Source organism: Schistocerca americana, chromosome 6, assembly GCF_021461395.2.
Source record: "Schistocerca americana isolate TAMUIC-IGC-003095 chromosome 6, iqSchAmer2.1, whole genome shotgun sequence".
NCBI lineage: Eukaryota > Metazoa > Arthropoda > Insecta > Orthoptera > Acrididae > Schistocerca > Schistocerca americana.
Genome location: NC_060124.1, coordinates 228,885,397 through 228,908,160, shown reverse-complemented (window position 1 = coordinate 228,908,160; position 22,764 = coordinate 228,885,397). Strand labels below are relative to the sequence as shown.

The following is a 22,764-nucleotide window of genomic DNA, read 5'->3' as shown; positions in this document are numbered from 1 at the left end:
TGCCCAGTGTGGGGTTATGCACCAAAATACCACCTGAGGAAACTCCAAACTATACAGAATAGAGCACTTAAAAGAGCCATACACGTTGATGGCTCAAATGGTTCAAATGGCTCTGAGCACTATGGGACTCAACATCTGAGGTCATCAGTCCCCTAGAACTTAGAACTACTTAAACCTAACTAACCTAAGGACATCACACACAACCATGCCCGAGGCAGGATTCGAACCTGCGACCGTAGCGGTCGCGCGGTTCAGGACTGAAGCGCCTAGAACCGCTCGACCACAGCGGCCGGCCCATACACGTTGACCCTCGGTTCCCTACAAAGGATCTCCACGATATAACAAGTATAAAACCCCTACGAGAACGGTTCAAAGAACTCTCCCTAGCATTTTACAGGCAAGCTCACCGCTCACAAAATGAGCTCATCAGCGGTCTAGGGCAATACGACCCCCTGCAGTTTAGGTGCAAGAGGCTAAAATTCTTCCACTAGATGAAAATTAAAAACACACGAAAACCCTGCAAAAAAACACATAAAAATAAAAATAAATGCCTAAAAACACACAAAACACTTAAAAATAAAAATAAGAACCATAAAAAATATAAAAAAAACTAGAAAACCGGCAATCTGCCCCACAGGTAATACAAGAATCGTGTACACTGCACATACACGACATACCCCAAATAGGCCAACAATAATAAAAAAAACACTCTAGGCAGGAGGAAATGTCTACAGACAACACCCTCCACATGAAACCGGCTCTCAACTATGAGGTAAAATACTAGTGAAAGAAGCAGCTTGCTTGTGTAAAATTTGTCGGTTATCACCATCATCAGCCACGACAACTCTCAACAAATGGAATAAAAATTCGTTCAGTAACTCGCTATGACGATGCTTTATCTAATGCTCACTCAGGCTACGAAGTCCACGGCAGAGCGCTCAACACGGCTGAACTGTCATTGGCTGTTGGAGAATGGCTGAGGTCAGCTGCGCAGAACGAGCCTAGACTCGATGGTCGTCGTTCATGACACCAACTATAGCCACATGATTTTTCTTAGCACCAGGGGCATTTTCTGAATTAGTTCTCAGCAGATTCGTTTATCACTGACATCACATATTTTCAGTAATAACTGAAAGCAGGTTAAGACACTTATAAGGATGGAGATGGCAAGCAAGCTACAGTCAGGCTAAAGGAAATACAGGGGGTAGCCATAAAGTTTTAATTTCCACTTCATAAAAATGAAGTTACACAATTAAATTATTGTTTGTTTAAAGGAATATACCGCAGTTTCGGTAAGTGTTGAAATCTCCACGTCATAGTCATTGACACTCTCAAGAATAAATCCTTACTGGGCTGGGACAATTTTTCTCCGAATCTCTTGAAGAAATGAAAACTTGAAATGGCTCTTTTTTGACTCACCTTATTCAGTTAGCCTTTGTGAGTGTTGTATCTCCAAACCTTCTTAAGTTTACCAAAGTGGACCCTACTTACAAAATGGGACCCAAAACTGACTTTCAGAACTGTGGGCCGAATTCACTTACAACTGTTTTCAGTAAATTAATTGATAAATTTTTAGTTCTTGAATTGGATGCTCACTTTACCCACAGAGGACTTATGGCTGATTTGCAACATGGCTTTTGTGTGGATGGGAACACAATATCCGCTGCCATACAGTTTGTACTTGTAGCACTTGACAAGGTTGACTTCAGTTCCAAGGTAACGGGTTTGTACCTTGACCTATCGAAGGCCTTTGCCTGGGTTAACCATAACGTTCTTTTGTGTAAACTAATTGCTTATGATGTTCCTGGGAGTATATTAAGACTTATTCATTCCTTTCTTCAAAGATAATAAGAGGTGTACGATCCTATAACCATTTCAGAAGTTCCTCAAGCCTCCCACCTTCGTCCTCATCTGTACATTTAGTATATTGACGACTTCCTTTTATTGGGAATGTATCCACCTGTATAAGTGCCGATGATACATCTGGGATGTGATACGCCAGTATCTACTTAGAATTATAGGCTGTTCTCATCGATTCTGCTTGTCACATGTGATTTCTTCACAGAAATAGTTTTTAAAGTAAACACAAGCAAAACTGACCTAGTTAATTTTGGTGTAGGAAATAATGTCCATTCCTTATCATTTATGAATAATAGCATAAGTTTTGATACCACGGATTTTTATAAGTTTTAGGGACTTTTTTACAAAAATTTTACTTGGAGCAAGCATATTGATCATGTATACTCAAGGATGTTGACTGATATCTATCTCCCAGGAAGGCTTTCCCATTGTTTGAACACACACCCACTTTAAGGATGGTATATTTTGGAGTAATTTATTCCCAAATTGCATGATGTTTGGTACTGTGGGGAGGCACTTTTCACAGTTACACAAATAGACTTTTTGTTGCAAAAAAGAACAATAAGGCTAGTTATCAAGGTGGATACGAGAAGATCAAGTAAAGAATTATTTATTTACCATAAATTGCTCACATTATGGGAACTCTTTGTTTATCAGACCATTACGCTGGTGAAAGAGAACTAAAAATACATCCTCGTCGATAGTCAAGTACATGAATACAACGCTGGACATAAGAATGATTGTTTTAGAATAAGCAGAAATTTTGCCTGTACTGTAAACAGCCCATACGTGAAAGGAGCAATCTTCTATAATGAATTACCAAGAAACCTGAAAGGCCTTTAAGATTCAAATTTTAAAACCAAGCCCAAGAACTGGGTTATATTAAAATGTACATATTGCCACGATGACCTCTAAATATAAGTATTATTGTTACTTTTTATTTGATATTTTGCATGTTTGATTATAGGTACTGTACAAGTTTCTATTTGTATCTTACTTATGTTACATTAATATTCCACTTATCTTATTGTTACCATGACTAATCGTAATGCATGAACTTCATGTTTACTACAGTAAAGAATAAAGTAAATGAAAAGCTGTGTCAGGCCAACTCAGACGGCTAAAGAAGTCATCTGGACCGGCATTCTACAGCTGAACATTTCCACAGCTGTTGAAAACGAATAACAGCTAGAGGACTGCGCCATTCTTTGGTGGCGCGGGGATTTTATTGTGTACCAAGACTTCACGTATGTACCTGGAAACAAATTTAAAAAAAATCAATAACGTGACTTTATGTTTTCGTGGTGATAATGAAAACTTCCTCACTACCCTCGTAAATGACGAATCTTTATAAAATGAAACTCTATTTCATTTTCTACTTTACGCTACTTCAATGTAGTAAATTCGTATGACATTAAATCTGCTATAAATAAACCACGTGAGCCAGTATTTGTTTTTTTTTTTTTTTGTTGTGAGCCGTAATGTCAATCCGCTCCTGAGTTTTGGAAGAATGTGGTTCAGAGTTATTAGCAGGTAGGCAGTGAAATTTACTGTCCCCTGGAGCTGTCTTTAGTAAAGACGTTAAATGTACTTTTTTTGCTCATGTCTAATTCGCAAGGTGAATTGAACCAAAGACGTAATACTGAGTAGCGCGTGCGTGTGATCTCGCAGAAAAAAAAAAAAAAAAACATTACGAAAACTGGATGGCAAAGTTTTTGTTCGATAAAATGTTTCATCTCTCTGGCTAGTACCGCTGAAATGTCTAATTCGCAAGGTGAATTGAACCAAAGACGTAATACTGAGTAGCGTGTGCGTGTGATCTCGCAGAAAAAAAAAAAAAACATTACGAAAACTGGATGGCAAAGTTTTTGTTCGATAAAATGTTTCATCTCTCTGGCTAGTACCGCTGAAATGTAAGGACGCAATAACATTTTGCTGGGTGTATATCTCTCAAAGTCTGGAACAACTAATAATTTCTTGCTTTGCGTTTGAAAATACATTTATTATTATGAAGTTTGAAATATTATTATTTTTGTTTTTATAAAGCTGGATGGAGAAATAGTAAGTACCGAAAGGGTGTTGCTGGAAGGCGTTGGAGAGAGGAGAAGACTGCTGCAGATTGTAAGAGGAAGGAAGGTGAACTCGATGGTGCATTCGAAGAGACGGGAGTACCTGTTAAAGACGCCTAGGAAGGTCTATTTCGTGGGGGCAGATTGAGAAGAAGGAGGAGATATGATAATGACATAAAGGGAAGTGGAAATTTCGCAGACTTGAAGAGGATGGCAGAAGACAGGACAGCATGGGGAGTTACCACGCAAAAACCTGCCTTTGGGCGGAACACTGATGATATTATATGATGATGGTGATGTAAAAGTACCGTCCCTTCCTGGGTAGTGCGATATTGAGGTTAGTGCACCATTCCCATTGTTGGCAGCCTTTTGCAGCAGATAATATTAATGTTGTTAAATACGGCCCAGAGAGCCAAGTTTTCCTAAATAGAATTGATAAATTTAGAATATACAGTGGAATATTGAATAATAGTCGTAAGAATTTTCAGGCTTCGCTTCAACTTTCTCTCGTACCAGACTGCATATGCCGAGTATGTCACCTAAAAGCAGCTAGAATGGGAAATTTTGCAATACGTTAAGTAAATAATACGCAATGAGCTTAACCAATTAAATGTGTGTTGTCTACATACACGTGAGATAAATATTAGAGCTCATGTTTCAAAGAGTTTGTAGCTCCTGGTGTGAGAAAAAAGGATTAAGTGTTACGTAATAATTCGACAGCTCTGCAAGTACATATAATGGCAACATTGAAATCGCGGTTCTAGGCGCTCAGTCCGGAACCGCGCGACTGCTACGGTCGCAGGTTCGAATCCTGCCTCGGGCATGGATGTGTGTGATGTCCTTAGGTTAGTTAGGTTTAAGTAGTTCTAAGTTCTAGGGGACTGATGACCTAAGATGTTAAGTCCCATAGTGCTCAGAGCCATTTGAACCAACATTGAAATGAATTCTGCTCAAAAGTTATTTAAAAATGAAGTCGTTAAAGTTACCATTTGCATTTTCAACGTACAACGTGTTTAAAACAAAGACAATATTCACCAAGTATTTTTCATGCTACGCTGATACCGGTAGTCACAACAAACCAGACCAGAGCAAAGAGCCCTTATTTCACGCTACAGAGAGCAAATGTTTCGTTCCCCCTTTGAAATGTCTCTTGCAAGGTATCGCTGGGACGTCAGCAAAACTATGGATCATAGAAACTTTTTTGTTTTTGTTTACTCATGAACTGACTTAAGACAAAGACTGTCGATTACGGGTTGTCGCTTTTTACCAATGGCGAGAGTAACATTATGTTCAACATCACACAAACAGCAGCGTACGATCCGTTCCCATTTTAGTGTATGAACTGTTTTATAGCTATTTTGTCTATTATGGGAAGTCTTTCCCCTCAATAGAAATGAATCATCGCTTCTATTGCAGCCCGGTAGCGTTATAGCATTCCAGAGGTCTGGGTCGATCCAGCGGCAGAAGAGGGTAACGGCGGTGGCGCGATTCTCAGTCGGAAGGGTTCTGCGTGAGTCACGACCGCTGGTATCGACTGCTGCCTGGGGTGAGTCACTGCGAGGGCGTATTCGAGCGCAGCTCACCCCGCGTCGTCAGTCTCACGCATGGTCTTCGTCTTGCCGGAACCCTGCAGGCACATCTCCGCTAGACTTAGTAGCAGTTTAGTGACAGTAGCCCGTCATTTCTGTAACACATCTTTTGTTTCATTTGAATGTTTTGTACAATTGACAATGCCCGTCTGCAACGTGATGTGGAATGTTTTTCGCAGCGAAATACTATTTTTTCCACTTTATGAAAGACTGTACTAATCTACAGTTAGCGTTTTCCCCGCTTTAAGGTACAGTTTCGGCTCTTTATCTCGGACTGACGTTAAACAATATCGAAAGACAGGGGAAATAATTCACTGTGACCGTTCAGCCGCACAGATTTCTTTATCTATCGCAACACGAGATGTTGGCAGATTGAAGGTACACGGAATCATATCGAGACCTTGAAGCTACCACTTCTTCGTTCCGCGTCAGGCTCAATATCTAAACACAGTTTAAAAACGAAGGAACGCCACGCGTACTGCTCAGGAACGTGTTATTACTATGCTTATAAAGGCAGTAACAGACAATAATTCTTCGCAGTACGCGCCGAGCAGCAGTAACGCTTGGCATTTGTTGTCGGCTATGTCACTGGCTAGTCATGTGATGGCTTCCGCCAATAGAATTTCAGATCTATTATAATTCTTCGAAGGAATTGTGGTCATCTTTTCCTAAAATACATCCTGCCAGCCGTAGCTTCTGGACCAGGAATTGGTGCCGAAGAAGTGAAAGTGATAATGCATAACAGTGTTTTTTGGTGTGTGATGGTTGTTTGGTAGTGGTAACTGCACTGCGTGTCTCCAATAAGGCTCGATTTACAGTTGTTATAAAAACAGCAGGAAATTTTTCGTCGAAGACCTTGACAACTTTTTGCAGCGGTGCTGAGCATAAGTGTATCGTGATTTTGTTTCGTCATATTTCAGTGAGGTATGTCGTTGACATTATTTGTTTATATACAATAAGAGGAGAAGGGAAGCTGCTGCTTGTGTTATGTATACATTCTGTTAAGGTATGCGACTCAAGCCAAATAATAAAGACAATTTAGATTAGGTTATGTGTAATTTTGGATTAGTTAGGAATACAAATGTTTTGATGTCAGTTTCCTTCAGGAACCTGATTGTTTGTTTGTGGACACAGGCGTCGCTATTTGGACATACTTTCAGCAACTGAAAATGGAACGTTTAGGTGTGTAATTATGAAGTTTTTAGAAATGTTTGTGTTTCATTGGTTTGTGTTTATGTGCACCATGCATGAACTGTAACGGCGCAACTTGTGATTAACACAATAAGCCATTAAATCAATTACCACCGACTGAAAGTATCACATATCAACTGCTTATAAATGACCAGAAAAGCTTTTTTGTTTTTCATTGCCTGCATGACAAAGCACACTTAGCTCTGTGCTTAGTGAAAGTTTTCATGAAATCCTGAAAGCCCCTTGTATTGATTACAGTAAATGACCGATTGATATACTGTTTTCAGTTATTTATTTGAGTTTTTCCAGACATGAGTGTGTGCAGAATGTTATTTCATAACAATTACGAAGGTGGGCCATGTCACAGTAATCCATTGACTTATGTCCAATATTAATTACTATGAGCATATTTCTTTAAGATGTTATGGTTAGTTTTTTCAGTTATGGAAATTTCAGAATAATTGGGTTTCTGTAAACATTGAAGTCTCTGGAATGCATTAGAAGATTCTTGTAATTTTGTTCTCAGTTATACTGAATAATTCTCACTTGTTCCACACAAATATAGTTGAGGATAAACAGATTTTACTGAGAACACAATTTCAGATGTGTTGTATTGATAAGGTTAACTTTCAGTATCTGTTTCAAGGAATAGATCTATTAAGATTCTATATTCGAGGAAATAGTTTTCTGTTTTATCTATGGTTGTTATGACTCAGAATATACTACACAGAAAATGCTTATAGGTGTAGAATTCAAATGTTTTGACATCTCTTAAGAAAATGTATGATTCACTGGAGTTTAGCTTTCAGAGATGGAGATATAGCACATTAATCCTTTCATGGGATGCTTGTAGTTCATTTTGAGTGTCGTTTGTTCCTCCCTCTATGTATTTTGTTTTGCATTAACACATAAAAATACTAAAATTCGTTCAGTTCTGTAGAATAATGCCTGGACTGTAAGTGAAAATAGATTAATTACAGTTGTTTTCATTACATTATATGCTGTCGTATATGGGTGATCTTGTTGAAGCATTGCGTGCGTGCTATAAGTGTTCATTAATTCTGTTGATGTAATGATGTGTTGTTGAAGATGTACCCCCTACTAATTGTACTAAATCAGCTTGTCAGCCTCTGTGGATGAATTGCAACAACTTCAAGATTCTATGCAGCACGGTTGTTGCAGATGCGGCCGTTTCATTGGGAGGAGTAGGAGGAGGAATGGACCATGAGCACCTCAATCAAGGCAGCCTTAACATAAGTGATGTCAGTAAGTGCAATGACAAGCTGCTAACGTGCATGATTTACTTAACCAGGTTTGCACAAAGTGAGCTCCATGCACCATCTTATAGAAGTGTGATTCAGAGGACTGGTAAGGACAACTTTGGAAAGATGGCTATCATTGTGCTTCTGTCTTCTGTAAGTTGAGTTTCGAAGTCTGTTCGTGGAAACATCATTGGTGTGTCTTGAGTTCTCACTGTTGTGACACCGTGTGTATTTCAGTTTGAGTCATTTTTCTATTTGGTTGCAGTTATTGTCTTCAGATTACTAGTACTCTTTTGTGTTGTGTTGTTTGTTTTTGTCTTTTAAAACAATCCATGTAAATAGAAGTACCAAATTACTTCTATATATTTAAACATATTGGTGTCTGTTGAATGGCACTGTGCTTTTAGGTCACCATACCCTTTATTGTGAAAAAAAAGGGGGGGGAGGGTCAAGTACCTACACGGATTCACTAAGTTCTGGTCACAGAAAACTTTACATCTTTTTGTTATTCATATTAAGTTAGACACTTTCTTGAAGTGAGGCAATAATTTTCCCAGAGTGTTACATAATTTGCAGGAGGTTTATATAAAATTTTCATCATTTTGTGCTCTGTTTCCATTTCTTCTGAACAGTATATTTTCATGAAGATGTTAGTTATGTGGGCAGTCTATAAAATTTGCAGAGCAAAACAAAAAGGGTTGATAGGATTTGTTGTCCTCATGACCTTCCTTGATGCTCGTTTAGTCTCTTGATTAGCACAATGTTTAACATTATTATGATACCACTGGTACTAATAACTGCACCATATCTTTCAAATATATCAAGGTGTTACAGGTACTATGATCATTTTGATTTGGAGGCCTACTTATCATTATTGAGTTCGACTGATTCCGTTTCGGTTTCGTTGAAGTGAACACAAGCAAGTATGCAACAGCAAATGAGAATTCTTTCTGGTGTAAATGCTAGACATGCTTGAGCAAATAGAATTTTATCATCTTCAGCTCACATTCACTTCCATTTGCTCATGCTCTGCTGGTCATCAGATTTTTAGCAATCGATCAAAGAAATTCTGCATCCTTGATGCTTTGGGGACTTGCAGTACAGAAACTTTATGTCTGCTGTCTTGTCTGCCTTTGTTGTTGACATAAGCTGCATGAGTGATGGAATGGTCTGAAGAGAATGTAATATTTATTGTTGATAGAAGAATATAGATATTATTGGTGGTCCTGGGACCCAAGAGATCCACAGCACAAATGCCTGAGAAACGAAATATGAGGATGACTGGTGAGAAATTGCCAAAGCGCTCAAAGCTTAGTTAGTTTCATGTTCCATGGACTGTTTGCGAACAAGTCATTTTACATCACAAATTATTTTATAAATATGCCAACATGCCGATGATTTACAAGTTGTTGTTGTTATTATTATTACTGTTATTATTAATTACATAAACATGAGTTAGTAATTCCCATCCATTGCCTTTTACACATTGCAATAATAGAAATTCTTCTACAAAATAGGATGAGTTGTCAAGAAGAAACTTTATCAGTTCATTTTCAAATTTTACTTTGCTGCCTGTCAGATTACATCACAGGTTATATGTGATCAAAAACATTAGTTGCAACATTGTGCACCCCTTTTTTTTGTTAAACACAACCTTAATTTGGAATAATGAATGTCATTTTTCCTTTTGGAATTGTGATTATGTATCCCACTGTTCCTTTTGAACTGCAGTGTATTATTTACAAAAAACTTTGTGAGGGACTAAATATACCTTTAAGCAACAGTTAACATACCTAATCCTTAAACGGGTGTCTACTACATGATGATCTTGGATGGACACCATATATCAGAGGCGGACAGGAATCCTGCATGTGTGCGGTGCACTTGTTCATGTGCAGTTAATAGGTGTTCTGGTTGCACACAGGGGCAAGCTGGCCACCTACTTCTCTTCCCTCCCCACCATACCGTCTCTCGGCTCCTTCCTCTGTAATGTGTTTAGTTTCCTAGGTTGCTTTATTGAATGAAGGCATAAGGTTAGTAGGAGTGCTTGAAAGAAATCGTGCTTTGAAAGAGTATCTGTTACCTGCAATACGTTTTATTTAATTATCACAGGTGGAGTTTACAATACGTTTAATGTCTGGAACAAAATTTCTACATACAGACAAACGCAAACAGTTACGTAAATTTTCATCATTGATGTTTGCTCTTAACCGAGACTTATTAATTTTCATGACAGAGAAAAATCTCTCAGAAACGTATGTTGAGCCAAACATTGACATTATCTTCGCAGCTTCATGATGGAGACGAGGAAACTCTTGCTGTGGAAAGTCTTGATAAGAGTCTATTACGTGTCTTGTCAAAAGGAACTTGTCTCTCAGATGAGAATTACACTGTAGATTTATTAATTCCATTTGCAATTTGGGATGAATATCATCTACAGAAACAGCAAATGGTCTCGAGAACCATTCAAAAGCTTGGGATAAATATGATATATCCCCAAATCGCTTGAGAAATTCCTCTTTTATTGCACTAAGTACGGAAACATATTCTTTGTGACTCTGTTCTCGCACAGTAGACACAGAAGGGAAATGCAGTGCATTCCCTGACGAGAGCTGTCGTTCCCACAGCTCAAGCTTGCTAGTGAAAACTTGCACCTTTTCAGCCATTTCACAAATTAGCTGATTTTCTCCTTGGAACTTGTGTTCACTGCATTCATGTGTCCGGTAACGTCCACTAAAAATGCAAGGTCGGCAACCCGCTCTGGATGTTCTAACTTGGCACTGTACCTTCCTTTATCCTTTAAAAACTGATTTATTGGTATTCTGAGCTCAAAAAATCTTTTGAGTACATTACCGAGGCTAAGCCAGTGGCCTTCACTGTGGTATTGTATGTCACCATACTCTTCCCCAATTTCAGCTAATATGTGTGAAACTGTGTGTAAGCCCGTGGGATCTCAAATGATTAACTGCCCGAATAACCACCTGCATGATGTCCCCCAGTTTTGCTGCTTTTGCACAGAGTACTTCTTGGTGCAAAATGCAGAGGACGCTGTATAATGATTCTTCAGTACGCTGAGGCTTTTTTCTTAGTAATACAACAAATCCCATTTTTTCCCCTTTCATTGCAGGTGCCCCATCTGTTGTCACTGACACCAAATGTTCCCATTTTAAGCCAGCTGAATCGACAGCTTCTTCAATGGCTTTTAGGATGTCCGCACCAGTGGTTGTGCTTTTTAAAGATATCATGTCTAAAAAATCCTCTGTTATGTGCAGAGCAGTGTCCACGCCGTGGACATAAATCACAAATTTCGCGGTGTCTGAAGTATATGTTGACTCATCAAGTGCGATGGAAAATATAATATACTCTTGCCTTAATTGACGGTAAACGTCACTTGCCATGGCACTTATACAATGACTTACAGTCCGCCGAGAAAGAGTGATAGCTCGAAACTGATTTGCATTCAGTGGGCAAAGTAAATCACCAGCATCATTGATACACTCTTTTATGAACTCACCTTCAGCAAATGGTTTTCCAGCTCTCGCTTTATTAAGCGCAATCTTATAACTTGCACGTACCGCTGGGCTATCATTGTTGTCATCCTGAAAATTTGAAAACAGTACTCCATAAAATGTTAAATCAGTTAGATGAGAGTCATGACGAAAGAAAGTCACAGATCTCTTGTGACAACAGCAACTTATGTCAGATTCATCTAGTATTGTCAGATCACTCTTCTTAAGGTCAGTCAATTTCCCCATCTGCTCAGAATCTGACAATAAATTGTACTCGTGAAATTTATTATAATGGCATTCAACACTAAACTTCTGTTGACCAGCAAAAATACTGCCACATATTAAACATTTCGAATTTTCACGTTTTTGCACAAAGAAAAAATGATTCTCCCATTCCTTTTTAAAACATAGCAAATCTCCACTTCTCCGTTTCCTTGATTCACTCTGCATTTTCCGGTTTTTGAAATACAATGTTCACTACGTAGTGGTCGCTTCGCATCAGTGTCCGCAGCTTAGCCTGGTACTACACTGCCGCAACCTGCCTGCTCTCGCCACTGCCCCGTTTGACAATTGCACGCGAGCAGCACACGTGCAGCGGTGTGCGCTCATGAGCCGCGTGCAAAATTTGCCTGCCCCTGCCATATATTATTCTTACAGCATGTTTTCGAGCAATGAATACTTTCTTTCTTAAAGATATTATTCCATGTTACATTCTTGAATGGAAATATGCGGAATACATCAACTTACTGAATTGTCTCTCCCCAAGATTTGCAATGATTCTAAGTGCAAATGTGGCTGAACTGAGTTGTTTTAGGTGTTCCAAAATATGCTTTTTCCAGCTTAAATTCTCATTATTGTGGATACCTAAGAATTTTGAAGTTTCCATCTATTGAGGTCGTAAGAAAGACAGTAAATTCTATAGCTGCTTGTCTCAGACAGAAATAGAGTGAACAAACTCAAGCTTTGTAATGTTCTTTATTAAAAAGGAAAACACAGTAAATTTCCTTGAAAATAAACAAGTGTGAATGTTTATGTATTATTCTGTTTAAAATTAAAAACATGTGAAAGGCTTGATCACTCTCGTTGCTAATGTTCATGGTATCTGTAATTACAGGACTGATGTCTCAAAGCTATGTTAGAGATTTTTTGATGAATAATAAATATGGTTTACTTTGCGTCATGATATGTGCCCTCTAACAGCAGATTTCACCAAGTAGCCTATGTGACAGGTTGTGTATACAGGGTATCTCAAAAGAAAGTTCATATTTGAAGAGCTCTCTGCGCATGCGCAACAAATTGTGGGGGATGTGGTGCGTTCATCAATTGCTTAGCCTCTAAGAACTCAGTCGATATGGAGGGCTTCTTGGGAGCAGATCATGTGTTCTGTGTGTGAGAATTTTGCAAAAATGGTGATTCGACAACCGTAGCATAACCAGTTCAACACTGGCCAAATCGAAATCTGTGCAGTCAAGGTCATCAAGAATGGGTGAATCTATGGAGAGTGTAAATTGGTCTGTTCGTGACGATCCTGACCTCTCCATTTGCAAGCATGCAAGTTCTTTAAAAGTACATAGATCATCACTCCTCCCCCCATGAACCATGGACCTTGCCGTTGGTGGGGAGGCTTGCGTGCCTCAATGATACAGATAGCCGTACCGTAGGTGCAACCTCAACGGAGGGGTATCTGTTGAGAGGCCAGACAAACGTGTGGTTCCTGAAGAGGGGCAGCAGCCATTTCAGTAGTCGCAGGGGCAACAGTCTGGATGATTGACTGATCTGGCCTTGTAACACTAACCAAAATGGCCTTGCTGTTCTGGTACTGCGAGCAGCTGAAAACAAGGGGGAACTACAGCCGTAATTTTTCCCGAGGGCATGCAGCTTTACTGTATGATTAAATGATGATGGCGTCCTCTTGGGTAAAATATTCCGGAGGTAAAATAGTCCCCCATTCGGATCTCCGGGTGGGGGCTATTCAAGAGGACGTCATTATCAGGAGAAAGATAACTGGCATTCTGCGGATCGGAGCGTGGAATGTCAGATCACTTAATAAGGCAGGTAGGTTAGAAAATTTAAAAAGGGAAATGGATAGGTTAAAGTTAGATATAGTGGGAATTAGTGAAGTTCGGTGGCAGGACGAACAAGACTTCTGGTCAGGTGAATACAATGTTATAAATACAAAATCAAATAGTGGTAATGCAGCAGTAGGTTTAATAATGAATAACAAAATAGGTGTATGGGTAAATTACTACAAACAGCATAGTGAACGCATTATTGTGGCCAAGATAGACACGAAGCCCACGCCTCCTACAGTAGTAAAAGTTTATATGCCAACTAGCTCTGCAGATGACGAAGAAATTGATGAAATGTATGAAGATATAAAAGAAATCATTCAGATAGTGAAGGGAGACGAAAATTTAATAGTCATGGGTGACTGGAATTCAAGAGTAGGAAAAGGGGGAGAAGGAAACATAGTAGGTGAACATGGATTGGGGCTAAGAAATGAAAGAGGAAGCCGCCTCGTAGAATTTTGCGCAGAGCATAACTTAATCATAGCTAATACTTGGTTTAAGAATCATGAAAGAAGGTTGTATACATGGAAGAAGCCTGGAGATACTAAAAGGTATCAGATAGATTATATAATGGTAAGACAGAGATTTAGGAACCAGGTTTTAAATTGTAAGACATTTCCAGGGGCAGATGTGGACTCTGACCACAATCTATTAGTTATGAACTGTAGAATAAAACTGAAGAAACTGCAAAAAGGTGGGAATTTAAGGAGATGGGACCTGGATAAACTGAAATAACCAGAGATTGTACAGAGTTTCAGGGAGAGCATAAGGGAACAATTGACAGGAATGGGGGAAAGAAATACAGTACAAGAAGAATGGGTAGTTTTGAGGGATGAAATAATGAAGGCAGCAGAGGATCGAATAGGTAAAAAGACGAGGGCTAGTAGAAACCCTTGGGTAACAGAAGAAATATTGAATTTAATTGATGAAAGGAGAAAATATAAAAATGCAGTAAATGAAGCAGGCAAAAAGGAATACAAACGTCTCAAAAATGATATCGACAGGAAGTGCAAAATGGCTAAGCAGGGATGGCTAGAGGACAAATGTAAGGATGTAGAGGCTTATCTCACTAGGGGTAAGATAGATACTGCCTACAGGAAAATTAAAGAGACCTTTGGAGAAAGGAGAACCACTTGCATGAATATCAAGAGCTCAGATGGAAACCCAGTTCTAAGCGAAGAAGGGGAAAGCAGAAAGGTGGAAGGAGTATATAGAGGGCCTATACAAGGGCGATGTACTTGAGGACAATATTATGGAAATAGAAGAGGATGTAGATGAAGATGAAATGGGAGATATGATATTGCATGAAGAGTTTGACAGAGCACTGAAAGACCTGAGTCGAAACAAGGCCCCCGGAGTAGACAACATTCCGTTAGGTGAGCAAGATGTATGAGACAGGTGAAATGCACTCAGACTTCAATAAGAATATAATAATCCCAATCCCAAAGAAAGCAGGTGTTGACAGATGTGAAAATTACCGAACTATCAGTTTAAGAAGTCACAGCTGCAAAATACTAACGCGAATTCTTTACAGACGAATGGAAAAACTGATAGAAGCCGACCTCGGGGAAGATCAGTTTGGATTCTGTAGAAATGTTGGAACACGTGAGGCAATACTGACCCTACAACTTATCTTAGAAGAAAGATTAAGGAAAGGCAAACCTACGTTTCTAGCGTTTGTAGACTTAGAGAAAGCTTTTGACAATGTTGATTGGAATACTCTCTTTCAAATTCTGAAGGTGGCAGGGGTAAAATACAGAGATCGAAAGGCTACTTACAATTTGTACAGAAACCAGGTGGCAGTTATAAGAGTCGAGGGGTATGAAAGGGAAGCAGTGGTTGGGAAGGGAGTGAGACAGGGTTGTTGCCTATCCCCGATGTTATTCAATCTGTATATTGAGCAAGCGATAAAGGAAACAAAAGAAAAGTTCGGAGTAGGTATTGAAATCCAGGGAGAAGAAATAAAAACTTTGAGGTTCACCGATGACATTGTAAGTCTGTCAGACACAGCAAAGGACTTGGAAGAGCAGTTGAATGGAATGGACAGTGTCTTGAAAGGAGGGTATAAGATGAACATCAACAAAAGCAAAACGAGGATAATGGAATGTAGTCGAATTACGTCGGGTGATGCTGAGGGAATTAGATTAGGAAATGAGACACTTAAAGTAGTAAAGGAGTTTTGCTATTTGAGGAGCAAAATAACTAATGATGGTCGAAGTAGAGAGGATATAAAATGTAGACTGGCAATGGCAAGGAAAGCGTTTCTTACGAAGAGAAAATTGTTAACATCGAGTATTGATTTAAGTGTCAGGAAGTCGATTCTCAAAGTATTTGTATGGAGTGTAGCCATGTATGGAAGTGAAACGTGGACAATAAATAGCTTAGACAAGAAGAGAATAGAAGCTTTCGAAATGTGGTGCTACAGAAGAATGCTGAAGATTAGATGGGTAGATCACATAACTAATGAGGAGGTATTGAATAGAACTGGGGAGAAGAGTAGCTTGTGGCACAACTTGACTAGAAGAAGGGATCGGTTGGTAGGACATGTTGTGAGACATCGAGGGATCACCAATTTAGTATTGGAGGGCAGCGTGGAGGGTAAAAATCGTAGAGGGAGACCAAGAGATGAATACACTAAGCAGATTCAGAAGGATGTAGGTTGCAGTAGGTACTGGGAGATGAAGAAGCTTGCACAGGATAGAGTAGCATGGAGAGCTGCATCAAACCAGTCTCAGGACTGAAGACCACAACAACAACAGATCATCACTGCACCAAATTCTGCAAAAAGACCTTAAACTTCACCCTTATAACAACCAATTTGTGCAAGTGTTAAAGCCTCAGGATCCAGACATAGGCTCCAGTTCATTAATGGTGCGACTGAGTGCCCTCATTTAGCATCATCTTTTTTTCTGACAAGGCTCATCTTCATCTGAACGATCATGTCAGCAAGCAAAATTGTCGCTACTGGAGTGCAGTGAATCATAAACAGAAACATGAGAAACCCCTTCATTCGCGAAAAGGTATTGTACGAGCTGTGATGTTGGTTTGAGGAATAATTGGCTGGTAGTTTTTCGACGACAAGTGTTATCTTGCAGTTACAGTGAATTCAGAATATTATATGATGATGATAATTGACTTTCCTGCTTATAGCCAAAGAACATGGTTTCAGCAAGACAGAGTCACAGTATCAATATTGTGAGTTCATGAAATTTTCGTGGCAAAATTGATCTCCAGGAGGGGTGATAAAAATTTTCCACTACACAGTCCTGATATGAGCCCCTTGAATTTTTTCTTTTGCGGGATATGCCAAATCTAAAGTTTATGTCAGTAATCCAACTTCTCGGGAGAAATTGAAAGAAAAATTCTATAGTGAAGTGTTCCTGGTTGCATTATCATTTATCAGAAAAAATAATTATAGTGAATGAAACTTCCAGAGATCCAGTTGACCTCTTTCTTTGTTTTGTTATAACTACTTTCAAGGCTGTAATGCCTCACTATCAAATTGTCATTATCATAACCTTAATGTCTGTGGACTCTTTCATTATTTAAGACTGTATGATGATTAGCTTTAGCCTTGGAAGTAGTTATGACCAAATAAAAAAAGAAATCACCTGTAGCGGAGGAAGAGAAAGGAGAAAGCTAACTTCTAAGCTATGAAGGCATTTTGCATACTACAACAGCTCTGATTGATTCTTATTTGTGTAGTGGTATGAGTATTAAACAAAGGTGGGTGGAACAAACATAGAGATACCTGATTGGTCTTCATTGTTCCTTGTGTGTTACACAGTAGTGCATAAAACAATCTAGTTTACAGATTGACATAATCATCCAAGAGCAACAGTAGTGCATTAAATGACCTAACATACAGATTGATGTTCTTGGGCAATGGAGTGAAGTAAATACAACCACTCATTGTGAAGTAGTTGGGGACATGGGAACACGGTAGGACAGTTATAAAGCAATACAGTGAATTTTTATTCCAGTGTTTGTATCTCATCCAGAATTTGTCAGTGCCCCATCCAGTAATTACTTCAGCTACATGGATACTCTACAAATTACACTTGAGTGGAGATGGTTCATCAAATCGCTTTCACAGTAATTCTCTGTTTTTCCACTCTTGAACAGTGCATGGAAAAAACGAACACTTGTACCTTTCCCTGCGAGCTGTGATATCCCTTGTTTTATAATGAGGATAATTTCTGCCCATGTAGGTTGGTGTCAGCAAAATCATTTCGCATTAAGAGGAGAAAGTTGGTGATCTTCGTGAGAAGATCCCACCACAATGTGAAACACCTTTGTTTTAATGGTGTCCACTCCAAATCCTGTATCGTGTCTGTGTCACTCTCTCCCCTATTTCTTGATAATACAAAATGTGCTGCTCTTCTTTGAACTTTCTTGATGTACTCCGTTAATCCTATCTGGTATGGATCCCATGTCGCGCAGCGTTACTCAGAAAGAGGACGGACAACTGTAGTGTAGGCAATCTCTTTTGTAGACCTGTTGCATCTTCTAGGTGTTCTGCCAATAAATTGCATTCTTTGGTTTGGCTTCCCTACAACATTTTGTATGTGTTCTTTCCAACTTAGGTTAATAACACTTATTGAGGATGTGCATTATGTGACATGTATGGAACAAAAACAGCTGTTGAAGTAAAATGCACATGTTTTGCAAAATGCCTCAAAAATTATTTGACTCAGGGTTGGCCCTTAAATTGAAATACGTCTTGCATGAATATCATATATAAAAAAAAAAATCTTCGTTGTTGCAATAATGAAAGTATGAATGACTAGTCAGTGCTTACATTCATGAGATGAAAATTCTTGTACTCTAAGCAGAAAACTCAGTAAAGTAGACATAAGGTCTGACTAATCTTCCCCAAGCAACGGATTTTATTCCTCTAACTTGGCAAGCGCGCACCCCCCCCCCCCCCCCCCCCCTCCTTCCCCACGGGTTACATATATTCTTAAACGTCTGCTGTATTGTGTGACATGAAAATACCTCTGTGCATGTTAGATTATTGCACACTTTTTATTTTTTATGATGAGAAAGTGTAGGAATCTGGAATTTGTATTATTAATTGTTTTCTTGTGTACAGTTGAAGTCATCAAGACAACAGATCCTGAATTTGTGGACAGTAGTGGTAGGATGTATGGTGGTGGTGGTGGTGGCGGTCCTGTGGCGGCAGCCACTATGGAGGATGCGCAAAAGGCGGCAGCATATGTCAGAATTGTCGAGCAGCCAGCACCAAAGGCACTTCGCTTCCGGTATGAGTGTGAGGGACGGTCAGCTGGGAGCATACCTGGTGTAAATAGTACATCAGAAAATAAGACCTTCCCAACGATCAAGGTAATAATAGTCATCATAAAAGTACAATGAAATGAACTTTAAAATAAGTGAAGTGTAGCACGAAAATGTTGAACCAGATTTAGTTCCCCCTCCACATATTTTATCAGTTCTTCAGTGTCCTTGTATAATCACCCTACTTCACTACAAGTTTAACTGATGGTGCTGCTGTTATCATATTATGTTATAGTCTCCTGACTAAAGATCTTTTCCCCCTTTCTGCATTTCATTTCACTAGTATCTAATAAGTTAAACTCAGATTGTCCTCATCTCTTTCTAAAATTTTTAGGTTCCTCACTACATTGAAAGTTGTTACTTATTCATCCTTCTCATCATTCTATTCAGTGTATCTGACCAAGGCAATCATTTAACCGTTGGAATTCTTTGCAAGGATAAGTTTAATGTTGAGATCGTTCCAGGAGACTATTTTCTGTGCGTGCATTTTTTTACTGATACGTAAGTAGGTCCCATAACCTGAAAACATCTTTTAGCACACTATTAACAATACCAATGCATTGTCAATGGCGTATACTACTGATTGTGGGGAAGGGTTGGGAGGGGGGGGAGGAAGATACTTTATGCCCACCACAAAAAAAATAAAAAATACATATTTTGTTAATTGTTATTGACTTATACTTACACCGTACTTTGTAAAGAAATGTGTAACTTGGCTCCTAAACATGAAAATATTGAATATGATATTCATTACGAAATGACGCATCTGTTACGAGGAATTTTTTTTTGGTTAAGTTTACCTGAAAAATTTAAAACATTTATGGAATCTGGTAGATGATCTCTTTTTTTTTCAAAATTTTAAAATGCAAAGTATCTGTCTAGATAAAAATATTTTGAAAAGGTGGGCATGTAGTATAACCCCTCCCCCCTCTCCCTTGGTATTGCTTGGCTTAAGTTTTCTTTAATATGTACACCTAATAACTTACAATTTTGTACCCTGTTTATTATTTGTTCTTGGTATATTATATAAATACGTTGAATGGGGGATGTTTTTGACAGTACAAAACGGGGTGTTTTCTCAAAGTTTAGATCTAGCCCATTTGTGCAAAACCATTCATTAATCTTCACAAAAACATCATTCACTGTTTTCTCTGTCAATGCTTCTTTGCTCAGTGTCACAACAGTGCTTGTATCATCTGCAAACATGACTAGTTCTGCCTTCTGATTCAAATTAAACGTCAGACCGTTAATGTACAGCAAAATCAGTAGCGGGTCAGTGATCACAACCAGTAGGACTCCCATTGCAATTTCTCCCCATGCAGATAATGTGACATCCCTCTTTGTATCACTCAAACAGCCTATGGTATTTTTCTGCATTCTGGTTCTTAAATAAGAACTAAACCAGGCATTTGCTAAACAATTTATTTCTTAAAAACTTAACTTCTCTAATAGGATATTATCATGGACACAGTGAAATGCCTTCTGTAAGTCACAAAAGATCCCAATCTGCAATATTTTATCATTAAAAAATTGTATTATATGCTCAGTGAATGTCTAAAGAGCTGACTTCGTAGAATGACCCTTTTGAAATCCAAACTATGATTGACTAAGTATCCCATTACTACCCAGGTGGGTGACATCCGTGGAGTACATTACCTTCTCAGAAATTTTAGAAAATGATGTAAAATCAAACAATGGAAAATCCAGGATGGAATGTAACAATATAATGAAAAGGATAGTTGCTACTCACCATACAGTGGAGATGCTGAGTCGCAGATAGGCACAGCGAAAAGAATGGTGGAAACCGAGTTTTCGGCCAAGACGGCCTTAACACACACAGGTTCACACAAACACAACTCACACATGCATGACCACAGTCCATGATATAAGGATGACACTGAGCAGTAGTTATTGATATCTATGGAGTCACCCTTTTTAAAAGAGAGACCTAACAATGGCAAATTTCAGTCTTGCTGGGAAAACAAATTGTGTTAATGATGTGTTACATGACTATAACATTACATATAAGGGCCACAACTTTTTAGTGTCTTTTGGAGATATTATCCGTCCCATTTTAGAGTTATGATGATCTTCCCTATTTCAGATGGGTATGTCAGATGAATTGTCTATTCACTAAATATCCTCTGTATTGCTTCTTCAATTTAGTGCTTTGGTTTCTCTTTTCGACTATTTGTCCCAAATTTCTCACACATTTTTAGAAAGTAGTTATGAAAAATATCTTCTACACGTGAACTGTCTTTCACAATGCTCTCATTCTCTTTAACAGAAATAATATTTTATGACTTTTTTGTCTGTCTCTGTTTTCACAGTATTACATGTTGATTTTATTTTATTATCTGATCTGTCAATGTCAGACAAGATGTGCATGCTCCTTGATTTTTTTACAACTTTTTTTAAAATACGTTACAGTGCTGTTTATAATAAGAAAGTGTTTCTGGGTCACTACTTGTTGTGGCCATTTTGTACAAGTCATTTTTTTGTTGTGAAATTACTCTGATACCTATAGTGACCCAAGGTTTTCTTAATGACGGGCATTGTTACATTCAATATTGTGATATGAGAATCCATATATTGATTGATAGACATGACTGATACCAAATTATAAGTGGCTAGAAAGATCTCTAGACATTTTTCCTGTCAGATTGCTTCGAGAAATTTACATTAACACCACAAATTAGTAATTCCTTCATTCTGTCTTACAAAGATCACAATAATTCACCAAATTTTTTCAAGACAATTTTCAGCCGGCAGAGACCTGTATACTATAACAACCACAAATATTACATTTCCTAGTAGTAACTCACAAGCACTTGCTTCCATATCCTGATCAAAACAGAATTTATTTATTTCTTGCATTTTTTGTATTTATATCAGTTTTTTAATGGATGTGATGAGTCCTCCTTAATTCATCTTGGCTCTTCATGAATATGCAGCTAACTTATAACAACTTGCTGGCGAAGAGTTCTTGGGCTTCCAGCCGGGTGGCTGTGTCTTCAAACTGCGACGTTTTGATGAGTGACATACTCGTCATCTTCTGGCTCAACTGAGCGCGGCCTGGAATCCAGCATTAGCCGCAATACGCCTGGAACGCACCAAGAACCGTCCAGCTCACGGGACGCGACCGGAATGCTCTGACGGAGACACGAACGGCGCACCCACTTCCCCCTCCACCCCGCCCGCCGGCTCCTCTGGATCCAGCCTCCCGCAGCCAGGTGGTGGGGGGCATGCCGCAGGTATAAAGGGACTGGCATCCGCAAAGCCGTGGCCCTTCGCCAGAAGATGACGAGCATGTCACTCGTCGAAACGTCGCAGTTTGAAGGCACCGCCACCCGGCTGGAAGCCCGAGAACTCTTCGCCAGCTGTATATTCCGGGAAAGCAAACATTCACATTTATAACAACTTACTTTAAAATTTTGTATCTCTGTGGTTGTGTGGCATTCAGACAGACAAGTAACATCAGTTTCTTTCCTGATGAAGGAAGTTGATTTCACTTTTGCCTCTTTTATTATAAGATGAACAAGGAATATCTCTAAATTTAATATCTTAATGCTGTCTTTCTGATTTCTGAATTTGACCTAATGTCAGTGTGTTACTTGACCCAAATAACCATTGGGATTTGCCTTTATGTGCTGCTGGTCCCCTTATATTTTCTGTTAAAAGATCTGCTAATTTGCAATGATCTCTCTTATTCAAGTGTAGGCCATGACAAGAATTCCCCATCTTTCTATAGCAACTTCTGATACAGCAGCAACCCCTGATTCTTTTAAAAAAATGGAAGTCACATCTATAAAACGGTGTCAGACTTCTGATTATTTTACAAATGAGTAAATATTTGATTATAAGCACACATGGGAGAAGAAGCTAAAGAATAAGTGTAGAATTATGTTTAAAGGTTG

The 22,764-nt window shown here is 38.8% G+C and overlaps 1 protein-coding gene across 5 annotated transcripts in view; it reads left to right on the top strand.

The window, feature by feature from the left end:
- The first annotated feature begins 6,157 nt into the window (after positions 1–6,157).
- LOC124619477 (embryonic polarity protein dorsal-like) overlaps positions 6,158–22,764 on the top strand; it is a 99,374-nt gene continuing 82,767 nt past the window's right edge. For 2 of the 5 annotated variants that reach the window (XM_047145885.1, XM_047145884.1), the window contains exons 1-4: positions 6,158–6,442; positions 6,653–6,700; positions 7,892–8,077; positions 18,645–18,895. In XM_047145885.1, coding sequence (XP_047001841.1) covers positions 6,688–6,700; positions 7,892–8,077; positions 18,645–18,895 — 450 coding nt within the window. In that variant the 5' untranslated portion in view covers positions 6,158–6,442; positions 6,653–6,687. The remainder of the gene's footprint in view (positions 6,443–6,652; positions 6,701–7,891; positions 8,078–18,644; positions 18,896–22,764) is intronic. The other 3 variants (XM_047145887.1, XM_047145889.1, XM_047145886.1) reach the window with 3 other exon arrangements.